General features: G+C 34.6%; 1 protein-coding gene and 1 non-coding gene across 14 annotated transcripts in view; both read right to left on the bottom strand.

Moving 5' to 3' along the window:
* Window positions 1-27,287, bottom strand: part of CAMK2D (calcium/calmodulin dependent protein kinase II delta) — a 305,194-nt gene that overhangs the window by 193,077 nt on the left and 84,830 nt on the right. For all 13 annotated transcript variants that reach the window (XM_041758553.1, XM_041758550.1, XM_041758545.1 and 10 more), the window contains exon 3: window positions 14,086-14,145. In XM_041758553.1, coding sequence (XP_041614487.1) covers window positions 14,086-14,145 — 60 coding nt within the window. The remainder of the gene's footprint in view (window positions 1-14,085; window positions 14,146-27,287) is intronic.
* TRNAE-CUC lies at window positions 25,069-25,141 on the bottom strand. Its single transcript has one exon. It is a non-coding gene; the product is annotated as a tRNA-Glu (tRNA).

Genomic DNA, 27,287 nt, shown 5'->3' on the forward strand with positions numbered 1-27,287 from the left:
TCTACTATGTTTCTTCAAAGTAAGTTTTCTTCTGTTTTAATATGAAATCTATGGTGAAAGGTCCATATTTGGGCTCTACTGGTCTCTGAAAATTTCAAACTACATAAAAACTTTGGGGTCAATATGCAATTTTATAGAGAAGGAGAATCTATGACTATAAAAGTTTATCTGAACATGGTTCAAGATCCAAAAATGATAAAATAAAAAAGGATCACAATGAAGATAAAATTATTTCCTTGAGAATTACTGTTCTTTTTATGATTCTTGGGATACTCTCCTCATTTTTTACTTCAATATTGACTTACATAGTTTCTCCTAGTTTTAAATTAAAAAACTTAAAATATAAAAATACCCTTTTTCAATGATTCAGAAAAAATTTTTTTTAAAGATTTTATTTATTCATGAGAGACAGAGAGAGAGAGAGAGAGAGAGGCAGAGACACAGGTAGAGGGAGAAGCAGGCTCCATGCAGAGAGCCTGACATGGGACTCGATCCTGGGTCTCCAGAATCAGGCCCTGGGCTGAAGGCAGAGCTAAACCTCTGAGCCACCAGGGCTGCCCAGAAAAAAATATTCTAATCTGTAACTTGATATCACTTATGGCTGACATTTAAGCTAGTTATTTTTCTACTCTTTGGTTAAAAGAGTAGAAACTTTTATTTTAGAAACTTTTATTCACAGGATAGTTTATACAAGTATCATTGCTTACTTGCTCTTCATTAAAGGGGACACATTGACTAATTTTATTTTTTATTTTTTGACTAATTTTATATAATATATATATACATATACATATATATATGAAAATCGCATGGGTCCAGGGCTAAACCAAGTAAGTCTAGCTCTTCACTGTATTACTGTTATTGTTGCTCTTACCTTAAATCAAGGTTTCCCAATCTCAGCACTATTAATATTTTGGACGAAATAATTCATTATTGTGAGGGGCTGTCTTGTCCCTTGTAGGATTTTAGTGGCATCTGAGGCTTCTATTCAATTGATACCGATGGGCACCTTTAGCTCTGATGACCTAAATGCATAGTGCCAAATGTCCCCAGGAAGAAGAAAGAGTAAAAGCTACAAAATTACCCCAGGTTGAAAACCTACCTTGAATCAACGATTCTTTGGCTTTTGGGGATGGGGGAAGGGGATTGGCCTTATCTCATTTCTCTTGTCCATATTATGAATGTATTCTTAGAAAGTGACCAGGAGATGTAATTTAATTTTAAAGGGCAGATTTATAAAAGAAATATCAAAAGAAAAGGTCACTGGAATAATCTATAGAATATGAAAATGACATTTGAAAACCATGTTTTATCAGAGCGCTTCTCTTGTAAAGTTCCTAACAAATAAGTTTAAATATATATTTGGTACTACTACCTTTAATTTTTTTATTTATTTTAAGATTTTATTTATTTATGAGAGACACAGAGAGAGGCAGAGACACAAGGAGAGAAGCAGGCTCCATCAGGGAGCCCAATGTGGGACTCAATCCCAGGATTCCAGGATCACGCCCTGGGCCAAAGAGAAGCACTCAACTGCTGAGCCACTCAGGTGTCCCTGGTACTACTACCTTTTAAATGAGACATCGGGGGATGGCAACTGACAGAAGAAAAAATATGATCTTCAATATACTAATTTTATTGTAGCTCTAACAAAATCAAACCTGTTAACAAAACATAGACTTAGTCCTTTCCTTATAAGAGTAAATACTGATATAAGCCTATCTAAGATCAACACATTTTAACTATTATTGCTAAAATGAAAAGAAGGGCAGCCCGGGTGGCTCAGTGGTTTAGCGCTGCTTTTGGCCCAGGGCTTGATTCTGGGGGCTCGGGATCAGGTCCCATGTCGGGCTCCCTGCATGGAGCCTGCTTCTCCCTCTGCCTGTGTCTCTGCCTCTCTCTCTCTCTGTCTCTCATGAATAAATAAAATCTTTAAAAGATAAAATAAAATGAAAAGAAGCCTATATGATTTTTTGTACACTTGCAAATATTTTGTCCCTAAATATAATTTCCTTTCATTCAACCAGGATAAAATTTTATATATATGTTTTTAAAGCACATTCAGAATATAAAAATAATCTAAGAAAATTATTGTTGTTGTTGTTCTTGGTCCTAAAAACTCATTTTCATGTTCTTCAAGACTAGGTTATTAGTCATGATTTGTCTTTGACCCTCTTCATAATACTCACACTGCTGCGTTCATTTAACTACTTTCACTTTCTCCTACATGTAAATGTCTCCAAAATAGATATCCACACTCTCTCGAGGTCTATGCAGTATCCTACATCGAAGTCAGATAGGATATATCCTAATTAAAGGAATTATCAAGTCACTGAATTAGTATATGTTGGACTAAGGTATGAGAGAGTAATGATAAGTGAGGCTTACTCTATCTAGTTGATAATATGTGGAGGAAAGAACACTCTAGAAATGTTCAGTCATACTTAGGGAATGGAGTTGGTGCACTATCTTACTACTTATTCAGAAGATACTTTGAGAATCCAGCTTGACTATCTTTACTTCCTGCATGAAAAAAAGGACCCAAAACCAAAGGTTTAGCTACCCTTCAAGTCTTGGTCTAAGAGGGATGATCATAACCATTGCCAACAGCTTCCACCCTGAAGAAGAATGCCCAAATGGGAAAAGGCTTAGAGTTTTTAGGAAAAAGTGAATGATCCAGCTTTTACATAGTATTGTTTGTCATTTCTATTTTTCCTTCTTCATCCATTGCACCCCCAAAAAGGTATTTTCCAATCTTTAAAAAATACTTTCACCAGGGGTACCTGGGTAGCACATTTGATTAAGCCTCCAACTCTTGGTTTTGGCTCAGGTCATGACCTGAAGGTCATGAGATGGATGAAGCCCCAGGGTGGGCTCCAGGCTCTGTAAGGAGTCTCCTTAGTATCCTCCCTCTCACTCTGCCTCTCCTTCTCCTGTGCACGCACACATGCACACTCTCTCTCTCACATAAATTTAAAAAAAAAAAAAATACTTTCATCATGTTCTCAATTCAATTAAATTTCTAATTTCTCCCAACTTCCTTCCCCTCCTTTGTTCCCTATTCTTAAAGAAATATACATCTCTCCACTCACCCAAACTAGAAACCTCAGAAAAACCACGTTCTGTTCCATTTACTACAGTTTAACTGCTGCCCAAGATCTCCTAATTCTACCCTCACAATATCTCTAGTATCTTTGCCCTTGTTGCCATTTCTGTTCTCATTACCATGATTTAGAAATTCATTATTTGCCTTATATATAAATTAATTTTCAAATGCTCTTTCAACACAAATTTATCCTGACTCCAAAAAATTGTTTATTACTGCCAAAATTGTTCTTCTAAGAAACCAATATAATCGTATGAGTCAAATAAATAAATCTTTAATAATTCTTCATTTCTAAAGATTTAGAGATCAAACACTTTGGCATAGAAAAGTTGACGCTCTGTTATCATTCCTAATCAAGCTTTATGGCCAACACGCCAATATACTCCAGTCATTCCAGGTTTTCTATTATTCTTTTTATTTAAATTAAATTAATTAACATATAGCATATTATTGGTTTCAGAGGTAGCAGTGACTCATCAGTCTCATATAACACCCAGTGCTCATTGCATCTCATGCCCTCCCTTAAAGTCCATCATCTAGTTACCCCATCCCTCCCACATCCCTCTCCTCCAGCAACCCTCAGTTTGTTTCCTGTGATTAAGAGTCCTCTACAGTTTGTCTCCATCTCTGATTTCATCTTGTTTTATTTTTTCCCTCCCTTCCCCTATGACCCTGTTTTGTGTCCTAAATTTCACATATGAGTGATAAAATAATTGTCTTTCTGACTTATTTTGTTTAGCATAATACCAATTCCATCCACATCATTACAAATGACAAGATTTCATTTTTTGATGGCTAAGTAGTATTCCATTCTGTGTCTATGTATGTATATATGTATACACACACACACACACACCATCTTTATTCTTCTGTTATAAACAGTGGGGTGCAGGTGCCCCTCCAGATCACTACATTTGTTTCTTTGGGGTAAATCCCTAGTAGTGCAATTGCTCAGTCATAAGGTAGCTCTATTTTCAACTTTTTAAAGATTTTTTATTTATTTATTTGAGACACACACAGAGAGACAGGCAGACAGACAGGCAGGCAGAGGGAGAAGCAGGCTCCATGCAGCGAGCCTAATGTGGGACTCGATCCCGGGTCTCCAGGATCACGCCCTGAGCTGAAGATGGCACTAAACCGCTAAGCCACCAGGGTTGCCCTATTTTCAACTTTTTGAGGAACCTCCATACTATTTTCCAGAGTGGCTGTAGCAGCTTGCATTCCTGCCAACAGTGTAAGAGGGTTCCCCTTTCTCTGCATCCTCATCAACATCCGCCATTTCCTCACTTGTTAATTTTAGCCATTCTGACTGGTGTGAGGTGGTATCTCATTGTGGTTTTGATTTGTATTTCCCTGATACAAAGTGATATGGAGTATATTTTCATGTGTCTGTTGACCATGCGTATGTCTTCTTAGGAGAAATGTCTGTTCATGTCTTCTGCCTATTTCTTGATTGGATTATTTGTTCTTTGGGTGTTGAATTTGATAAGTTCTTTATAGATTCTGGATACTAGCCCTTTATCTGATAAGACATTTGCAAATATCTTCTCCCATTCTGTCAGTTGTCTTTTGGTTTTGTCGACTCTACCATTTTTCAGGAGTAACATGAACTTTCACAACTGATGTTTTCCTTTTATTGTTTTGTCTTTCTACCCTGCTATTGAGTATAAAATACCTGCTCATTTATGGCAAAAACTTTTTTCATTATATAATGCATTTCAGTTAAAATTATTAGTTTATTACTTAGTGCTCTCATGGCACCTTAGTAATAGCATCATTAAGTATGTAACCACATTATATTTTAGTTGTACACATACTATCTGCCCTCCAAAACGGTGAACTTGTGGTCAAGGGCTATGGTTCATTCATCATTATAGTCATCTTTCAGTATTTTAACTGCAACTAAGTTAGCAGTATTCAAATTAATGCTTAATACTAATCATAGGAAATAGAAGACAACTTGCAGATTATATATACTTTTATTTTGCTCTTTTTTTTCATTTTACTTTTACCCTGGCATTATTCTTTAATTCTGAAATCAAGTGTGGATTAAAAAAAAAAAAAAAAGACTCAGGGCACCTGGATGGCTCAGTTGGTTAAGCATCTGCCTTTGGCTCAGGTCATGATCCCAGGGTCTTGGGATCCAGTCCTGCATTGGGCTCCCTGCTCAGTGGGGAGCCTGTTTCTCCCTTTCCCTCTGATGCTCTCCCTGCTTTTAAGCTTGCTTGCTCTTTCTCCATCAAATAAATAACATCTTTTAAAAAAAAAAAGGCTTATCTAATGATTGTTTTATGAAATTAGAAGAAAAAATAGGTAGCAAGAAATTTTATTACATTTTTAAAAGCTTTTAAGGAATACTTTCAGAACAGGGGTGCCTGGGTAGCTCAGTCAGTTAAGCATTTGCCTTCAGCTCAGGTCATGATCCCAGCGTTCTGGGATGGGCTCCCTGCTCATGGGGGGAGCTGGCTTTTCCCTCTCTCTTTCCTCTTCCCCACCACTCATGCACCCTTGCTCTCTTTCTCTCTCTTTCCAATAAATAAAATCTTTTCAAAAATATTTTCAGAGCTAATTAAAATATAACAGTATGCTTCACCACTTCAATTTGAAAGTGAGAGGTCTGCTTAGGAAATATAGATTAACAATTAAAAAGCATAGTTACGTAATTTTTAAAAACATATCCAATGTAAATTCATCTATATGTGTAAAAATCACTGCTACCTAAGGAAATTATAATTCAGGATATCCTTATGGGGGAACTGTTTACACAATTTAAGTTTCCAATATTCTAAGTCAATTAATTTTCTGAACAGAACACATGAAAGACAAGCTATCCTATATCTCAAAATAATGGACTCATAAAAATTATTGTCATCTTCTTTGGTGATTAACATTATAGTCTACAGAAAATTTTCTTATTCTAAGTCTTTTGTTGAACTACTTACAGAATAAACTTATGTCTAAAAATTGAAAGCAATCTTTGAAGAACAAACTATAAAAACTACTAAACTTCAATAGTGTGAACAAAATCTAACCACATGATTTCTGTCACTTCATAGGAAATGTATTATAAATTACTACAGAAGTACAAAATGTGAAAGAATAAGAGAATTCAAGTCATATATAACTGTATGTACCTATTTCCTTTCCTTCCACATACACCATTAGCTTTGTAAACTAAATAATCAACAAAATGAATATATCAAACAATAACCTGTCATAATCACTACTTTACAACTAGCTCATTAGATCTAGGGTAGTTTTTGTGAAGCAGATACAAATCAAATATAAAGAACACCACTTCTAACTACGGAACATTTTAAAAGAAAATAAATTCTTACTTTCAAATTTATAAAAAATAGGAATATAGGGCTACCTTCCCTAAAGTGGAAATTTTTCTGTCAAACTAAACCACAGTTTACATTACAAAATGCTAGAAATAAATGCTATAGTTGGACTCTAAATCATACTCTCAAAAGTTATCTCAAAACTCTAAAGTAGTATTCCTATGTATACTCTATTAAAATAAGTTATAAGTAAAAAAAATAACGTATAAGCAATGATTACTTAAAACACCCCACGCACACACATACATACGTACACACACAACTCCAAGGGCTTATCTGATCTTAGAATACATAATCTCACGTGTCATATCCCAAATCTTTTTTATAATTTAAAGAATAGTTTTTAAAAATTTGTCGTGTTACACATCAATTACTGTTGTTGGTTTATTTCCTTAACCCTCATTGTGTTCTGAAAAATATTTGTTTTCCTTATCAAGAAGAAGAAGGGACTAAAAGATAGTCTTGCATAGCACGTAAGTAATTCAGGGTCAGATCCGACCACCTAAAAGGTTTTTCACCAAGACACTAAAAATTATTAAATTATAACAAAATTGTCATTAAAATCTAATTAGTTCTATAATATCAGTATTTGCCATAAGTGTTTCAATAATCTTTTGCTGATATTTTCCCTCTAGAGTAAGGGCTGGAAATAAATAGTAAAATTACATAATATCTCTAGGAAAGAATCTCAGTCTGCTGTTATTTTAACTAATCTTTGTAAAATTTGAAGATTCTTTATTTATTAAGCAACAATGTGACTAATTCAGAGTTACACAACTATAGGCAACACAGTGTGGTATTGAAGAGTATGGATCATGATACCAGAATGTGAAGGCTGGAATGTCTATTACCTTCTAGCTGTCTGACCTTGGTTGCCTGTATAACCTGTTTGGGCTTTATATTCCTTGTCTGTAAAATAGAGACAAGAATGGCACTTACTTGTTTTGAAGGTTAAAAGACTGGATGCATGGAAAGCATTTAGATTAGTGTCTGATAACATAGTTAACAGCTCTGCTTTTCATTGTAGTGACAAGGTGCCTTGCTCATTAGCACAGTACGCAGTGCATCAGTCTCCTAATTGTAGTGACAAAGTTCACTGAAATTTCAACCTATTTTTTTTTCTTTTATTCAGCACATCTTCAAATCTCAACACGATAGCTTATTTTATCTAAGTTGATTTTTGTGGTCAAAACTATCAGAAGAAGGTAAAATAGCAATGATTTTTGAACGATTAAAAGGTTTCCTCAGCTCTTTTCATCATTTCCAGGATACATGAGCTATTCTTACCCAGGGTGAGGCAAGGGAGTGGAGAGGGCATTCTGTATAATTGAAGCCCCAGTAAAACAAGCAAATAAAGAAAGAAAATGTCCTAGTAATGTTTGGAATTATTTTTTTCTTTTGAAGTTTCAGTTTAGGGCACAATACTGAGTCCAAGGAACTATTATAAACTTCCAAAACTCAATTATGAGATTCTAGCTTGAACATAGTGAAGACGAGACAAGATGAAAATAAAAAAGGTTTAGTAGAACAAAACAGAGGATATATTTGAGTAAGCATTATGACTGATAAATCAAAGTACATTATCTAGTAAATCCAAATCACAAATTGTCCTTTATTTGTAACAGAAGAGCCATTTTTTTTTCCTCTACAGTTTCATTTAAAACCCAAGTATTCTAATATAACTCAGGGAAATTTCCATTTAATTTATATACAGAAAATATAATTTACAAAGAAATTTAAAAAATGGACTCATAGCCAAACTCACAATTAAAAGAGTTTAAAATGTCATCTAATATCAATTAATTTTATAGCTATATCTCATCTTTCTACTACATAGTTTGTTTACTTAAGATAATGACGAATTTAGCTTTCAACTAAGAATTACAAAGGGTACATCACTGATACCATTATTAGATGAACAAAAGAAAAACCAGCAACAGATAATGAGAAATATTGAAAATAATTATTTGCCAGGAAAACATTATTTCTGTGCTGTTTCTCATTTGTTAAGAGAGAGTATTCTGCAGACAGTAACATATTCTGAGACGTAATTTAGCCTTCACACCAAATAATCAAGATAAAGAGGTGAGATTTAATCAAATAAAAGGTGAACAGAAAACAAGAGTACCTTGCTTTTTTAGTACTTAATTGTGTTAAATTACCTTTTATCTGTTGAAAAGTCAGTAGAGCAAGCTGTTTAGCCATAAAAATTACTTATTCTTGTATAATTATAGACTGTTATGAATATTAGGCATAACTGCCAATAACGAGGGAGGTCATAAAAACTTTATCATTTTCTGTCAATGTTGTTTAATTTCTCATAACATTGAAAAAGACTTGAGTGTCATTCATAAAATCATTAACTTTGTTTTCTCAGCACACCAATTAACATTTACTCTGTATTAACACTGTTCTCCTTTTCCCTGTCTCTTCCAAAGGATTTAAAACTGAAATATTACAGCAATAGACATAAAAGGCAATTTATTCATTTGATAACCAACTACTGGGAATATTTAAGATACATATTTATTAAATGTAAGCTTGTACATACAATGTGATTAGAGCAGTTTCTTATACATTCTAGGAACCTGGAAGAGGACTACATGCAGAGTAGAACACAAAGATAAAATATTGTTAAAAGCAAAACATGAACAAAAATGACTTAATTTTGTCTTGTGAAAATTAGAGGTATGGTGTTTAACTTGAGGATTATTTGCAAAGAAGAGGGAGATCTGAGATTGAGGTTAAAATACTAGTTTTAGAGTATGACACCATGCCTCCTAAGGTTAGTGAAAATGAAAAACACTACATGCAAGGTGAAGTAATAAACAGGTTGTGCATTTTTAATCCCTTTTGAGATCTGCATGTGACCTTGGCCATTACCTCCCTACTGAAATCTCCAAACTCCCATCTGCAGAATCTAGGCTGGATTTAGATAATTCCTAAAGGCTCTTCCAGTTTTATTAGGAAAAGGAAAATGTTTAAATCCTAGATGCAATAAATTATCACTCATGGGCATGGAAAATCTGCTTCTATAGAAAGTAAAGTCTTTATATATTTTCTATTCTCTACCTCTCAGCATATGTAATTTTACATATTATAGATGTCAAATTAAAAACCTGTTCACTGTATCTTTATAAAATACGTGGTTCCACATCAGAGTAGAGAGGTATTACTTATGCTCTCCAAAACTTACAAAGTTTTCTTGTATTAGTATTAGAAGTTTCTAATTTAAATATTTTTCCCATATATGGGGAGGGTTGAGTTGAAGCAAAAACAACTTCAAAATTCTCCTTGAAAGGGAATATAATTACCTTTTCAATCTTGTTGCTGCAAGTCAGGTTCCCTCAAACGTCGGTACCTCTTTACAGAAATATCAAGAATTTAGGCTTGACAACATCACTAAAGAATTGTGACTTTGGAGAAGTCATACAGATACAGAAAATTTTAGTTTCCTCAATTATTAAAAAATAAGTTTGTACTAGATAACTGTAAGATCTTGGTTATTGTAATATTATGATTTTCTGATTATGTAATATATGTGTAAGCAAACAGTTGAGTAAATTATTATGGGGCATTACTTATACAATATACTACCTGACTGATCGTTTAATAATGTCTGGTAGCTTTTTCCTGAGAGATATATACTCAAAAGTGGAAAAACATTTCAGAAACATGTATTATTCATATATATATACATTTGTGTGTTTATTTACATTAAGTAATATCCAAAGTTTATTAACTCCTCACCAAAAAGAAGCACTATCTAGTTCTCCCTAATAATTCTCAGAAGGAAATAAAATGGTAAATATTTTCTCTGCTTTACAAAGAGAGCAACTAGACATTAATGAGCAAATGGGATATGCTTCAGCAGTTCATTGAACAGACTCCGTGTCAGAGGCGGAACAAAGTGGGGTTCACTGAGTCTATAGACTTTTCCATTAATACTGTGTCTTTAATTTTCTATTACAGCTTATACAATGTAGGAGTGGATATGTTTATGTGTTTTGGGGCAGTGGCTGAGAAAACTGATAGGAAATGATAATCATTAAGATATGATGTGGTCTCAGAACAGTTAACTCATTGTACTAGGGGTCCCAGGGCACTGGTACAGACTAGATTCTTTTTTTTTTTTTTTTTTAAAGGCCACATAGCCCTTCCTTTGGCTCTCTAGCTACTGGGATTCATTGAGCCGTATCACTAAAGGCTTACCTTACAAAGGAGGTATTGATCTTCTACAAATAAAAATGTTCCCTTACACTTTCAGAAAACCATCTTGCTCTTTCTAAAGTCTACACAAAGTGTAGATTCAGGTCTTTAGAGAATGGGTATAGCCCAGCCTCAAAATGTATCATCCCGCCAACTGAAAAGTTCTCTCAAATAGTGATTTCCTTACAAATAAAGACTAAGTGGGTATCTTCTCACTTGGGAACCCAGAGGAGTCAGGTCTAAGTTCCTGATAGCTTTCCCTTTCCCCTTGCTGGCCCATTGTTCTCAGATTCACCTACTTGCAGTGAGTGAGTGTGCTGCCTGATTTAGCTTCCCCTTACTACTTTGAGTTATTTGGACTTTGCCACAGGTTTCAATAAGTTCCCCAGTAATAATGCTTATCAAAGATCAAGTACAAAAACAATGGAAATAGAAAGTAATTTTGAGAACAATTTGGCTATTACCTCAAGTATTTCATTTTGCTACCTCCAAGGTATTTTCCCTTCGCTTGGTAGATATGCTAACATATAGCTTACACTATTTGATTTACCATAGACCTGTTTAGACCTCAAGAGAAAATAAGCCCATTTTATTAAAATAAAGAATGAACAATTAAAAAACAAGCTAATTAACAAAAGCTTGAGGCAAGATGTTCTCTCCAAATTGCTTCAACACTTTCAAATAAGGTTAGTGATAATCGTTCCAGTTTGGGACTCAAACAAGATTGTTTGGCTACCTACTCTGAAGACAGAGCAAAGATGGAGCTGCTTAGGAAGCTGCCTGCATGGCAGTTTGTTGAGCAAATGATGCATGGTACTTTCTGTGAACTACCTAAGCACACAGGAAAGAGGTCAACCTGAATCTATTTGAATTTTTACCAAAAAGATGGGAGCCAAGGGCAATATATACAAACACTGGACTCTAATGAACTAATGGAGTACTATTATCTCTGATTGTGCTCATGTAACTATAATCCATTTTATACACAGTAGGCACAACAAATCAGATGACGACACTCTTACTTATGATCTTTCTATTGGCTTCCCATTGTACTTAGAATAAGTCCTAAACACTATAACCTGATTTCCAAGGCCCTCCATGGTCAGGCATCTACCTATCCTTCTGACCCATCTCAGGTCAGTCTCTCTCTTTCTCTCTCATGGTAGGCTACACACTGATCCTCTGACTCTTCCCCTAACAGGGAAAGCTTACTCTGACTGTAACTCTTTCTCCCTGAACTTTTTCATGATGGATTCTTATCTTTTAGAGATCAATTTAAATGTGACCCCTGCATATCTTGCCTGACAAGCCACTCTAATGTAGCAACAAAGACTGTCCCCTTGACTAAAATTAGTCAGGCTCCTTTGAGTCTTCTTTTTAACCAGACCTTGTATTGGACTCTATACTCAATCTGCCTATACTAGTCTTAGCAAAGAATCCTACCAAGCCATCCTTCCATCTTTGATATGTGATCACCCACAACACCTGATCAAGTTCTTCATCCCTGACTCTTGATGTCTAAGCTTTGGCCTTCCTTTAGTAAGAATTTCATTGGTAGTTTAATAAGTTCAGTAACAATTCCCCTACGTGTGATACCTCCTCTCAGCAATTTTCAATTCACTGACTCCTTCATTCTGCTCTTTGGCTATAAATCCCTGGTTGTCTTTGCTGTATTTGGAACTGAGCTCAGCTCTTTCCCCTAATGAAATAATATTGAATAAAATCTGTCTATTGATTTTAATGAGTGGCTGATTCTGTTTCTCTGGATCTCAGAATTCAAGAACCTGGAATTTCTATCATTGCTTTGGTACATCTGAAATCTTGAAAGATGAATAAAACTTCAAGTGAGGAGACCAAGGAGCCATGGAACTTGATGCTATGGACTACTGAAAAAAAAAAATTATGTAGTGTCAAGAGTGTGTTAATGGTGCTTTCTAGGTCAGAAAACTTTAGACCTTTCCCCACTGTACAACTTCCCCTTTGTTACTAAGGTTATTCTGCATGGAGTTTCAAAATGAAAATTGTTCTTGTTTTAGTTTGAGTGTCTTTAGAATGTCTGACTTTGGTGTCCTAGAGGAAATGAGGACAGTTAGTTTCAATATCTACAAAAACTGAGTTTCACAGAAAGATCTTGATTAAAAACAAAACAAATAACAACTCTTCTTCAGAAGAATAATAAGTGAACCAAACAAAAATTTCATTTTATCTTAAACCTAAGTAAGAACAGTGCTCTTTGAACTATAGTGGGTCATATTGTGTAATTTCTCATTAGCCAATATTATGCACTGAATTGTGTCTCTCCAAAATTTGTGTCTCAACCCCAGGGCCTCATAAAGTTACTGTATTTGAAGATAAAGTCTTTGAAAGGACATTTAAGTTAAAATGAGGTCATCAGGGTGGACCCTAATTCAATATGATGGTGCTCTTATAAGAAGAAAAAATTACAACAGAGACAAGACCAGTTGAAGACACAGGGGGAAGACACCTATCTACAACATAAGGATAGAGGTCTCAGAAGAAACAAACCCTGTGAACACTTAACACCTTAATCTCAGATTTCTTGCTTACAGAATTGTGAGATAGTAAATTTCGCTGTTAAAGCCATCTAATCTGTTATATGTTGTTATGGCAGCCCTAGCAAAAAAATACAACAGCCAACCAAGAAATGCCAAAGACTGTCATCAGGGTAAAAACATTTATAAAGAGGTAGATTTACATTTCAGAGTTGTTTGGTTCTCTCTCCAACCAGTAGGATATTAGACAGCTGCTAGTTTGTTAATACTTCAGATTTACTTGGTGGTATCCGTTCATTCGTTTAAGAACCTAAGAAGTATGCAGGAAACTAGAAACTTCAAGTCAGGAATAGAAACTGACTAGAAACTTCAAGTCAGGAATAGAAACTGAATGGTCTCACCATTCATAAAAATAGAAGAACTATAAACCTTCTTAGTGAATGATTTTGCAATTCTACTGCATTATCCCTCCTTCTTTCACAACTTCCACATCATAAATAATTTGGCTGACAATAAAACAGGGCTAGGAAAGCAATATTTATCTAAAATAATCAAAACTATTGTCACAGAATCATGTTCTTGGCTCTTCTTGTTTTGTTTTTGTTCTTTTTCTTTCCTTTGTTTCTTCTATTTTTCTTATATTCATCATTTTTTTTATTTTGAACATTATCATGCTATTTATAATTCATGGGGGATAATATTCTAAAATAACTTTACTAGATTTTGGAAGAGAAGCAATGTCTAGATTACTAAAATAACATTTTTATTGTGGTTAAAATACACATAACATAAACTTTAACATTCAAAATGAATTATTGAAAACTACATATGAAACATATGAAAGATGTATACTACATGTAAAGCTAACTGAATTTAAATTGAAAAAAAACATACATTGAAAAGATTTCCTTACCAATATTGGGGTGCTTCAAAAGACGGCAGATTCTAGCTTCTCTTTCCAGTTTCTGATGATCTGTTTAAAAATATAAATCACAAGTCTTAGCAAAAAAGATTTAAAGATAATAAATGACATATTAAAATGATATAAAGCCTTTACATTTACATATCCTTTGATCTCTTTTTTAAAAAATGATAATTTGCAATTAGGTGAACATAATATAGCTTAGCAACCAAATTTTCCTTTTTTCCTTAGCTTGATGTTTGATAGAGATACAGAATACAGCTGAATTTCGACAGGGCTGGAGAAAACAGTGAAAAATGTCACAAAACAATAGTATTCTTTCTTTACCTTAAGTATATATTATTACAACAACTTAAATAACCCAAATACACATACACATTTAAGCAGAGGATGCCTATCCGGAATTTGGAATGCCATAGAAACACTGCTAAGTAGGGTTACAGTTTGCCCCTAATGAAGAAATATTTCCTGTCCCGTCATATTTTCTATCAACCACTTTTCATACAATTGTTGGTCCAACTCCCTAAGTTTATGATGTTCTTTCTTATATCCGAGACTTCTAAAAATCCCACGTTGCTTGCTCACTTTTCACCCTTCTACATTTCCCTACTCATTTCTTTGAAGAGGCATGGCCACTGTAAACTTGCCTTTTAAGAACTGATACTCTCCTCTGGTTTCTTTGTGGTGGTTCATATGCACATATTTATAACCAAAATCACTGGCCAAAGCACAAAATAAGTGTCAAAAAGAGGCAAGAAGAGAGAAGAAACACATGCTGCCAATCAGGACAGCACTACAAAGTGGTCATTAGTTGAAAGCCGTATATAGCTATCTGACTTAAAACTTACAGTAACCCTCTGGGAATAGGCACTACTATATCCATATTTTAAAAATATAAAAACTAAGGCATAAAGGCATGAAAGATTAATGGTGTCTACCAAATCAGCTCTCATTAACTAGAGTCATAAAATAGCCTTAAAAGAAAGAGGGAACACACATCTAACTACTTACACACGGTCTATACCAATGGTCCTCAAACTCTGTGGTCTTACAACCCCTTGTTATTCTTAAAAATTATGGAGGATCCCAAAAAGTTTTGTTCATATTGATTAGATCTAATCATGCTTTCTCTATGAGAAAGAAAACTAAGAAAAATGTTAAACATATATTAATTCATTTAAAAATAATAATGAACCCATTATATTAACATAACCGTTGCATTTAATTTTTAAACTTTTTATTTGGAAATAACTAATACTTACAGAAAATTTGAAGAACAGTACTAAAAACACATATACCAGATTTCCCAGATACATCTATTATTAATATTTTACCCCTTAAAAAATCATTTATGGGGACCCCTGGGTAGCTCAGCGGTTTAGTGCCTACCTTCAGCTCAGGGCCTGATCCTGGAGTCCCAGGATGGAGTCCCACATCAGGCTCCCTCTATGGAGCCTGCTTCTCCCTCTGCCTGTGTCTCTGCCTCTATCTCATGAATAAATACATAAATAAATATTTTTTAAAAATCAATTATATATACATATCCAAGCTCTATGTATATATACATGTCTGTGTATGTGTATACACATTTGTTAAGATTTTATTTTATTCATTCATGAGAAACACAGAGAAAGAGAGGCAGAGACACAGGCAGAGGGAGAAGTAGGCTCCCTGTGAGGAGCCCGATGTGGGACTCGATCCCAAGACCCTGGGATCATGAGCCAAGGCTGATGTTCAACCACTGAGCCATGCTAGTGCCCCATATACATGTATTTAATCAACACACAAATAAATATATAAATATACATGTTTATATTTATATCTAACTTTTTTTCTGAACTATTTGAAGGTAAGTTACAAACATGAAGGCCCTTTTTACCTCTAAAATTTCGGTATATATTACCTAAGAACTATAATACTCTCTTACAATCACTGCATGGTGATCAACTTCAGCAAATGCCACACTGAAACAATACTTTACCATCCATATTCTAATTTTCTCCATTTAACTCAATTATGCCCTTTATAGGACTTCTTCCCTCCAGTGCAGGATCTGGCCGAGGTTCAGATATGGCACTGAGTTATCATCTCTCTTTAGTTCCTTTACTCTGGAATATTTCCACAGTTTTTGTCTTTTATGACCTGACAGTTCTGAGGTATATCATCATGTCTATCTTCAAAAAGAATTATTTTCATTTTGGTATTGTCAACTGCCAATCATGGTTTGATTTAGACTATGCATTCTCAGCTAGAACACTATCCTCCTCTGGCTGTCACATATGAAGGTATATATTGTCCAACTGCTTCTCAAAAATGATAACTTTGAGCACCAGGTCAAGGAGCTGTTGAATTTCTCTGCTAAATATTACTTTTTATGTTTCCTTTGTAACTAATAAAAATATGTGGTGAGACCTTATGACCAGGAAAACATCCTGCTCTTCATCAAAATTTCCCTGTAGATTTTGCATTCAGTGATGATTCCTGCCTGAACCAGTCTTTATGATAGTAGAAAAATGTTGATTTTCTAACGCTAGCACAGTAACATATATTTCATGAAATATATGATCACTTAAAGTCAATGATTGTAAATAAGAATGTATAAGGACAGATAGTAGCTATACTTGCAATAAAAATAATGTAGTATTCATCTTATCGTTATGTTGTACACCTCATCGTTTCAACTGTACTAAAAAAATGATTTTGAAGTGAAAAAAAATTTAAAAAGAGTAGCACGGTTGGCAAATCTCTTTGATGTTTGACTTAATTAGAATACAGCTGTATTCTCATGTTTGCTTCTATATTCTATCTACTGTAATATGTTGTTTTGGTTGAAGTAGATCAACCAAATATGACCTCACAAGGATATGTAGTTGGAAAAAGAAAGAGCACTGTTACAGCCTTTTCAGATAATTATGGTTATTGTTCTTTAATATCATCCCAAAATTCAACAAGTGATAGCTTCTTAAAGGTTAGTTGCCATGTGAAATGGGCAAATACAAATTCATTCCCAGGAATGAATGAATTATTAATGCATTTTATGGACCATATCAATGAAGTCATTAACTTTAATGTTTAAATCAAATTAATTTTCAACATTAATATAATAAATGTTCTTTTTTAATATAATAAAATTTTACTCTGCTACATTAAAATTCATTGCTCTTTCATATGCTTCCTTTACACCTAGGCATAACTTTATAATATGATGAACCATTTGGAAAACATTGGTTTAGTACGTTATGTAGTTCTTCTAAACATGGACACATTTCATTACATACATAAAAACAACACTATTATCAGAACAATCTTTAAATTTGGGAATTTATCATGTTTCTCATGGGCAAATACAAATTTTCCAAATTCTAATTATTGTTTGAACCCTGAACTATGTTGTTGGCAATAAATGCTGTCAGTTGTTGTCCTTTAAGCAACAGGCTCACTTTGTTCATTTTTGAGAAAATGTCTCTCAGTAACCTAAGTCTGAATAATCATAGCTAGTTTTTCAGTTGTAATTCCAAGTAAAAATGGTGTTCCATGAAAGAGTATCTAGTTAAGCTTCCAACTCAATCAATCACAAAGTACTTTTTCTTGAGACAACCATTGTACCTAGGTATAGAGTAAAAGTGCTTTCTGCATTCTTCTCATTTAATCATGCAGAATGTTGCAAAGACATGTGATCAAAGGTCAAGATTTAACAACAGTAATAATTTTAATTGGTTCATTAAGGTCAATCCTTAGTGAAGTTTTATATTTAGTTTATAAGTGCAAAAATTACAGACTAATAGTATAGTCTGATGCCACTGCCTTGATTCATGCAAAGGTCCCAGGAATGAAATATCCACTATTTCTTTTGTATCATAGGTACAAACATCAACACACATCAACACACATCAACACACACACACACACACACAAAGCATATAATGTCTTAGATTTATTATGAAAACAGTTTTGACCTTGTAGATTCAGGGACTCCTAGGTCTACAGGCCACATTTCTGACATTTTTGAGAACCACTGGTATATTCTAAAAAAAACAAAAAAACCCTGCTTTATATTCTATTTTTCTTGCAATTTTGAAAAAATATTTTAAACATATTTTGCGTTTTAAGTAATCTCTATGCTGAATGTGGGTATATAGTGTTGTTAGCAACTCAAACAGAAATAGTGTTTTAAAGAATCAGCTCAGGGCAGCCCGGGTGGCTCAGTGGTTTAGAGCCGCCTTCAGCCCAGGGCCTGACCCTGGAGACCCAGGATCGAGTCCCACATCAGGCTCCCTGCATGGAGCCTGCTTCTCCCTCTGCCTGTGTCTCTGCCCCTCTCTTTCTCTTGTGTGTCTCTCATGAATAAATAAATAAAATCTTAAAAAAAAAAATCAGCTCAGCATTGGATTGGATCTAACAGTGTTATCTGTTATATCTGGATTACCAAATATGAAGACATGTTCTCTGGCTTTACCATTATCTAAAACTACAAGTGCCTCAAATAAATGTAAATTCTTCAAACTCCCTAGCTCTTTAACAGGTTGTCATCCTTAACACAAGCTACTTCTAGAATATTCTCATTTAGAAATATACAAATAAACATAAAAGATTAAACCTGATTTGAAAATGCGTCTAACACCATCTTCACTACTGCCAAGTGACATATGTAAAACATATGCTTACAGAAATTATAATTTTGTTGTGGAGACCGGGATATGCAAATATGTACTATATCATGTGATATATATATATATATTATGTATAATATATACATCATCTGATACCTATATAATTAAACAAGATGACAAAAGATCTTTATTGACAATATGTGACATAGAGGTTTAGCTATAAAGATGAACATAATTACAGAATTTTATATAGCCTATTCTTACAGACTGAACTAGGTCTTATAAAATCTATATGTTGAGCTCCTAACCGTTACTATCTCAGAATGAGTATGTATGTGAACAGTCTATAAAGGGATAATTAAGTTAAAATGAGGTCATTAGGGGAAGCCCTAATTCAACTGACTGGTGTCCTTTTAAAAAGAGTTTAGAACAGACATACATTGAGGGAAGGTCATATAAAGCCACAGGGAGAAGATACCTACAAGCCAAAGAGAGCCCTTGGAAAACCAACCCCACCGAAACTCTGATCTTGGACTTCTAGCCTCCAGAATTTGAAAAGATAAACTCTATTGTTTAACCGCCTAATTTGTATTACTTTCTTATGGCAGCTCTAACTAACAAATACACCAAAGTATTAGTTTTCTACTGCTATATAACGAATAGCCACAAATTTGGAAGCTTAAAATAACATACATTTATAATCTCACAGTTTCTGTGGATCAGGAACCTGAACATGGTTTAACTGAGTCCTTTGCTTTAGGGTCTCTCAAAAGGCTGCAATGAATATATCAGCTAGGGCTGGGGTCGCATCTAAATACAAGAGAAGGACTGGTTTCCAAGTCCATATGGTTGGTGGAAGTATTCAGTACCTTAGAAGTTGTTGACCTGAGTGTCTTGGTTCCTAGCCAGCTCTTGGTTGGGTGGTTGTTGGCCTCACTTCCTTGCTCTGTGTCAACATAGCAAAGCGCTTCATCAAAGCCACTAAGGTAAAGAATCTCCTACCAAAACGGAAGTCACTGTCTTATCCAGCTCAATCACAGAAAAGTGATATCCCATGACATCTGCCATAGTATTTGTTTAGAAGCAAGTCACTAAGATGGTCCACTTTTTTAATGGGGGGTATGTATACAAAGTATACAAGTGCAGTAATATCAGGAAGCAAAGGTCACTGGAGCTGTCTTAAGAGGTTGCTTTTCATGTCTAACTTCATAATAGTACTGATATCTTCATGAGCTTTTGCTTTGATTACTTTTTCTTCCATACAGTCACATAACTTAGTGATCCCCTATGACTCCTAAGGCATCCCACACCACACTTTCCTATTGGGGCATGTTTGGACATTCCAAACACAGTGATAGAACTAAAGCTTTCATTAAAATCAGAATTTAGAAATAATGGAAATGCTTCATATTCAACATCAAGTGTACAACTTTCCTTTAGAGGGAGTAGGAAGGTGAAGAGGCCTATTATTACTAAAGGGACATTTCAGTATTTATCCTTCTCAAGAGATAATTAAATTTTGCATTAAAATTTCCTTTACTTTTAATTCAATCAGCAACTAAAAATCATACATTCCTACCTCATCATTCCCAGGTCTCACAACTGTAATGGTAAGAGGCAAAGAGATTATAAAATCAAGACATCCATAATACTGTTTACCATCATCTGAAGATTTTCTTTTATTATCCACACACCTTGAAGCTACTGTAGAACCAGATTCATTTATCATTTAATATTTATTAAAGTATTCAAATTGTAATAGTTTGACTTTTTTCTTCCTTTGAAACTCAAGTCCACTGTTCTATGGATAAAATAATAACCCTTCAGGCTTTAATATTGTCAAGTCTGAAAAGATACATGCTGTTAGCAATGGATAGTTGAAGATCCACCATACAAACAATGTGCAAATAAAATAAATCATCATTCAGTTTTGACATGGTATCAGTAGAGAATGGTACTACCCAGTACAAAGACCTCAGCATTTTAAAATTTTCTGAGAATTGTGAGAAAATGTAGTCACTTCTTCCCAGCTTTAGGATACTTTTAGATACTTTTTAAATTTAATAAGTTATTTATTTCAAATGAGGAGGTAAATGTGATTTCAAACCTACTGACGTAAATCCTTCACTCCTGTTCCAATCAAAATTTAATCTTTATGGAGAATAACTGATCACAAATGGAAATTAAAGGGCTAGCCCTGAATCACTTTCACAGAGCAATAGGAGTATCACTAAATCTACATAAAACAACAATTTATTTATCCAGCAACACCAGCCAATGAACTTTCATCTAGTAAATTTCAAAAGTTAACTACCTTCCCCACCACAAATGACAAACAACTTAAAATGTCAACCTCTTGGGGATCTCTGGGTGGCTCAGCGGTTTGGTGCCTGCCTTTGGCCCAGGGCGTGGTCCTGGGGACCTGGGATCAAGTCCCACATCGGGCTCCCTGCATGGAGTCTGCTTCTCCCTCTGCCTGTCTCTCTCTCTCTCTCTGTCTCTCATGAATAAATAAATAAAATCTTTTTTTTAAAAAAATCAACCTCTTGAGGGTAAATCTAATAATCACTGCTTTCTTAAATAAATGACACATAAAATAATTTAACCTTTTTTGACACCATTGGGTCATTACTAACACCATTATTACTCTGCTATAATCCAGTGAAGCCTGAAAAAGCTACTGAGGTGTAGAAGCCCACAGGGTACTTCCCTGTGTTCAGTCTGCTCTCTGCACCTCAATGTGGAATCATCTTGTCAGCACAGGCAATGCCAAGGGATGGTCTGGGCTGGAGGAGAGAGGTGGCTATCTTAATTGGTCACTTACCACAACTTCCTCCAAACACACATGAGTGTAAACATACAACCTATGGAGGACATGAATTTGCCACACCCAAGAGGGTTAAATTCTTTTAGTTACCCCTCCCCAAAAACAGATTCCCACCCACAAACAATCTTACATAGCAGTTAGAAGTCACTCCTCATGTCCACGAAAATAGGTTTAAAATCCAACTCCATCCATCATTAATGTTTGTTCTGCCGACCTTCTGGCTTGCCAGATCAAGCTGCTCTTATCTTTCCTGCCCCTATCTCCTTGGTTGTTCCTTAGCCCGGTGCACCAGTTTGAGATCAATGCCTTAGATCAGTTTATTTCTCAGGGCAGGTTAATCCTGCTTTCCCGGTTTCTTCCATAACCAACCCAACTTGATTCTTAACTTTGTCACATTTGTTTGGTTTCTAAGAAACTACACTCTCAAGTAAGAGACACCCTTACTCCCCATTTAGAACCACACCTGCCTGGCTGTCCATTTTCAGAAGAGGGAAGATTAGACAAAATGAACCTAAACTAATTTAAGTCTTATATTTTGCATCTGTTTATTATACTTTTCTATATCTTCCCATGTGTTTTTTGTTTGTTTGTTTGTTTGTTTGTTTTTTACTGTCAGCTCTTACTGCTGTATCTCCAGTACACTAAACAATTTCAGGTACACATAACAGGCATTAAATAAATCTCTGTCAAATGAAGAAATTGAAGACAACTGCCCCTTCATCATTTCAAAACTGCTATGAACTAAGAATAGAGGATAACAAGGATAAAAAATATAAACTAATTACAAATAACCAGGCAGTGAGAACCTGAAGAGATGTTTTCTGAATAAAAGGTACAATCCTCAGGGCACAGATTCTGGAGCACTATAATGTGGCTACTCAGAGACCTTATTCCTAAAGATTTTTAAAATTGTATTCTGAATACATTTTTCTTGTTTGAGAAACTACTTCAAGCTAATGAGGCATTCCTTTGGTAGGAATATAGATTCTATCCATTTAAGTAGGTCACACTTAAAACCACACTGTAAGTTAGAAGGAGCTATTTAAAGGGGTCACTTCATTACAAAGCTCAGTATGATATATATATGGATTTAAAGCTGTCATATTAAGTTTTTTTAATTCATAATTAAATATTATCTTTCATTTTATACTTTTAAACTAGGCTTAATCCATATCATAGATTTTATTTTTTTTTAACTCTTTGACCTAGATTCTTTCTGACATTAGGGACTGGTCATGTCCCGTTATTTTCTATTGCCAGTAATATCCTGGATAAATCGGTAAGATTCTATAACTATATAGGATGATGTTCTTTCTTTCCTGGTAGAGTAGAATTAGATACATGAACTAAAAGTTCATATATCTTAAGAGTGAAGTCTTTTGAAAGCTTTTTTTTTTTTTCCTGTGTGGGAAGCTCATGCAAATGTTAAATTCTGAATGTCAGTCAAACTTTCATTCTTTATGGAATGGTTTACAATTTTTGTGATAAACCTTTTTTCCCCTTATTTTTTTTAAACATCTATCACACAGGGGATAAACCAGTCCTCTCCATTTTACCTTCTTTCTGCAGTTTCACCTGTGGAGGAAGATGGCACTGGCCACAGGTGCCAGAGAAATAAAAGGCCTATAATGATAGCTCCTGATTTTGTAGAACTCTAGACACAGAAACAACCCAGAAGGATAGAAAGACCTCGGGTTTCAGAGTAAAACAGTCAAGAGTTGCTATCTGGTTCTACCACTTACAAGTAGCTAAGTATCAAAGTTCCTTGACTGCTCAAAAGATTCATCTATAAAAGGAGCATAAAATATCTAGCACCAGGCAGCATATCTGGAAGAAAGTAGGTACTCAACAAATTATGGTATCATCATCATTATTTTTATTATTCCTAGAAATCTGTAACTCTAAGAAACCAAAATTCTTAACAGATGCTATTAATTTCATCAAGTATTAATCATTTTATATGTACTCTAATATACTATGAAAATAATTTTCCATAAAATCATATGATTGTGCTAAACAGTGGGAGAACCAGTGGTATGTATGTTGAGAAAGAGAAAAATCAATACAGTAAAATATGGACAAAAACTCATACTTATTCAGTGCTATTATTCATTCTAAACATCTCAAAAATTAACGATAATACAGGGAAATAATTTGAGTGTAAAATTTTTAGACAAATTAAACTGACCAGTTTTATATGCAAATTATATTTATTCATTCATTCCACACATTCAAAATGAACTATGTTCTGATAATTTATATGATATTATTTCAGTAGTACTAGATAATATAGTTAGCCTATTTTCTAGGAATGTAAAGAAATAAATAATAAAATTTGATAGTACCACTCTTAAGCTGTCCTGCAAAAAAAATATTTTCCCTCTTCCACCACAATGACATTCTTTTTTTTTTTTTATTTAATTTCTTTATCTGAGAAAGAGAGAGAGAGAGCATGAGCAGAGAGGACAGGCAAAGGGAGAGATACAAGCGGACACCCCGCTGGGCAAGGAACCGGATATGGGGCTGGATCCCAGATTATGACTTGAGCCAAAGGCAGATGCTTAACCGACTGAGCCACCCAAGGCTCCGCACAACAGTGACATTCATTCAGAGACATATCATATCTGCTACAAAACTAATGCTTCATACAAAATTATGAAACACATGATAAAGTATCTTATAAATAGGCTTTTGTTGAGTAGCAATTTAAACATACAATATATATAGGCCTCTTAGAATTGTAAATAGTGGACATTAATTTACATAAAATACTTTCATATAAATGTTTAATATCTGGTTATACAGAATATATAAAATATCTACATATCTACCAAGAATATAGCATGGGATGGAAATACTCTGTTCAGACATACTAGAAGTCACAGGAAAATCTCTTAGTAAGCCTCTCATTATCTCTAGGTGATGGGTTAAGAGAATTTGAATTGAGCTTTTATCCTCTGAGAGGAAGAGGAAGTGTAACTGTGTAGAATTTGGGCACAGGCATAAAATCCTATAAAGATTCTTGCTAGAGTGTAGATATCCTCCAGATGATAAAGGGAGGAGATGGACAGGAAGCTCTACTTATACCCCTTTAGTCCTAGTTGACATCAGCCAGCTTTCCTCCTAGGTTCAAAGCTTCTCATGGTGTTGCCATTCTCCTGTTATGGAGGGAGAGGGGTGCTTCTGCCTGGTTGTGTGTGTCTCATTTTGCTAACATACTGGCATCACTCATTACATGTTCTAAGGCAGGGAACTTGTATTGAGAGGATCACCAAAAGATTCTGTTTAGAGAAATAAACCAGGAAGGAAAATAAACGGAAAGTGGTACCCAGAAAAGACTGATAGCCCAAACAAGTCTCTGTAGGAAGTCACAGTCAAGTCACAGGAGGAGAGCAAATTTTCCTAGATGGCATTTAGAACACAAGGTGTCAGATAGAATTCACACAGTACAGATAGAGGATTCAATAGTAGAATTTTAAGCTGTTTTGGCTCAAGTGACTGTTAATATCTTATAAAACAAACTTTAAGTAGGTTCCATGCCCAATGTGAGGCTTGAACTCATGACCCTGAGATCGAGAGTCACATGCTTTACTAACTGAGCCAACCAGGCACCCCAAAACAAACCTTTGTATAAATAAATTATGAGAATATTCATTGGTGCATATTAAGTATTAAAGACATTTCAATTATATCTTTATTTTAATTGTACATCAATAATTTAATTCATCTAGCATTTAAAAAATTATTCTGTGATTCCTGGGTGGCTCAGCGGTTGAGCATCTGCCTTTGGCTCAGGGCGTGATCCCGATCCAGCGATCGAGTCCCGTGTCGGGCTCCCTGTGAGGAGCCTGCTTCTCTCTCTGCCTGTGTCTCTGCCTCTCTCTGTCTCTCTCATGAATAAATAATATCTTTAAATAAATAAAAATTATTTTAAAAATTTTCTGATCGCATTTCTATAGAAGGGTAATGGGTAATGAATTTTGTATAGTATCTCATTCTACCCTCAGTCTCTAGAATTTGGTCAATATAGTACTGTCCCCTTAGTGTAATTTTACTTGTGCTTTTGGAAGAACTTAGCTACATAATTCCTTTCTCATGTTTAGGCATAATAGAGCTATGTCACTTGGGACATTCTGTATTAAAATCTTTTAAACTCACTACCTTGAGACTATAAGGACCCCAAAGAGAAACAAGGCATACTAAAGATAATTACAATCCATGCTTTACCATTTTTTCCAGTGGCCCAGATGATTTTTATAGGTAGTTGCATAGTAACACAAAAGAACATTACTTTTGGGATTTCACAAGAAGAATTAATTTTTCTTACTATAGTAAACATATTTTGCTATTCTTACATCTATTTTTCTACTAATTAAATACACATAATTTATTCAAAACATGAAAAGCAGCAAATATATAGTTATCCACAGGACATTTTTCCTCATGTAGTTTAATATTAATATATTAAAAAAATAACTTTGGATAACAATTTACAGATTGATTTGATAGAGTGAGAAAGAGCACATGCAAGTGAGTACAAGCGTGGGGTATGTGAAGCAGAGGGAGATGGACAAGCAGACTTGGCGCTAGCCCAGAGCCCTACTCAGGGCTTAATCCTCCAACCCTGAGATCATGACCTAAGCCAAAATCAAGAGTCAACTGACTGAGCTGCTCGGGTGACCCTGGATAACAATCTAGAAGAATGAAGGAAAAAAAGAGGGAGAAATGGACTTTTATGTTTCCTTTAAGCATCTGGAACTTTCAGTTATTTACTTCTCTGTTAATGAGTTTCCCTCAGATGTAACTGTGAAGCTAAAAATCTTAAACTTTGGGCCCCTAAGAGGATCTTAGTCATATGGTCATATCTTCTCAAAAAAAAAAATGGTCATATGTTCGCATAAAACTTGCAAAACCAGATGTTTCAACACAAGTATGATCATGATTTCCTTCCACTGCTCTTCCCCTCAATTTTATCTCTGCTTATACTGAGTGATACTGGAGTGGCCACAAATATTTTTGAGGTCTAGCAAAGGGGAAGTTGAGTCAAACACATAATTTAGTTTGGATATAATGAAACATATTTATCTGGTTCACAACCACTTCTGGATATACTTGTTATTACTACTTATCCCAACATAATGCTTCTAGAAATATGCCCACTTCCCAGCCTATCATGTGATGTGAGGACACCCTGGTATGTGAACTTGTACTACAAATCACCCCACGAGTGTGGGTGAGCAAAGGAGAAACACTAACTTTTTACTATTTTTCTAAATTTCATTTTGCTTTGCAATATATGTCAGCTTCTTAAATTCATAATTTCTTGTGACTATTTTCCCTCTAAATATATATTTACATTTCAGTTTCATTTTGTATTTATAATTTTGTTTTCTTTATTTAGCGAGAATCTCCTAGACTGCATAAGTTGCAGGCCCTGGGTCCACACTCCCTATTATAAAAAAAGAAGGTGGTAATTTACTGTTCAAATTCTGAACATAAAAAATCATATCCAATAAAGTTCAAAATTCATATCAATTCTCTAAATAAATACATATTCATTTATATTGCTAAGCTATTCATTTAAAAACTATACATCTCTTAGTCATGAGTGAAAAACTATAGCAAAAAGACCATCAAGTGAAAATCAGGAAGAAAAAAATGACTTCCAGTATAAGCTCTGCAAGGAATTAAGGGCAAAAGAGAACAAATTTTATGAAAGTGAAGTAGTATACTTATTCCTCTATATCCTGAGAATG

The sequence above is a fragment of the Vulpes lagopus genome, chromosome 6 (genome assembly GCF_018345385.1).
Source record: "Vulpes lagopus strain Blue_001 chromosome 6, ASM1834538v1, whole genome shotgun sequence".
Taxonomy (NCBI): domain Eukaryota; kingdom Metazoa; phylum Chordata; class Mammalia; order Carnivora; family Canidae; genus Vulpes; species Vulpes lagopus.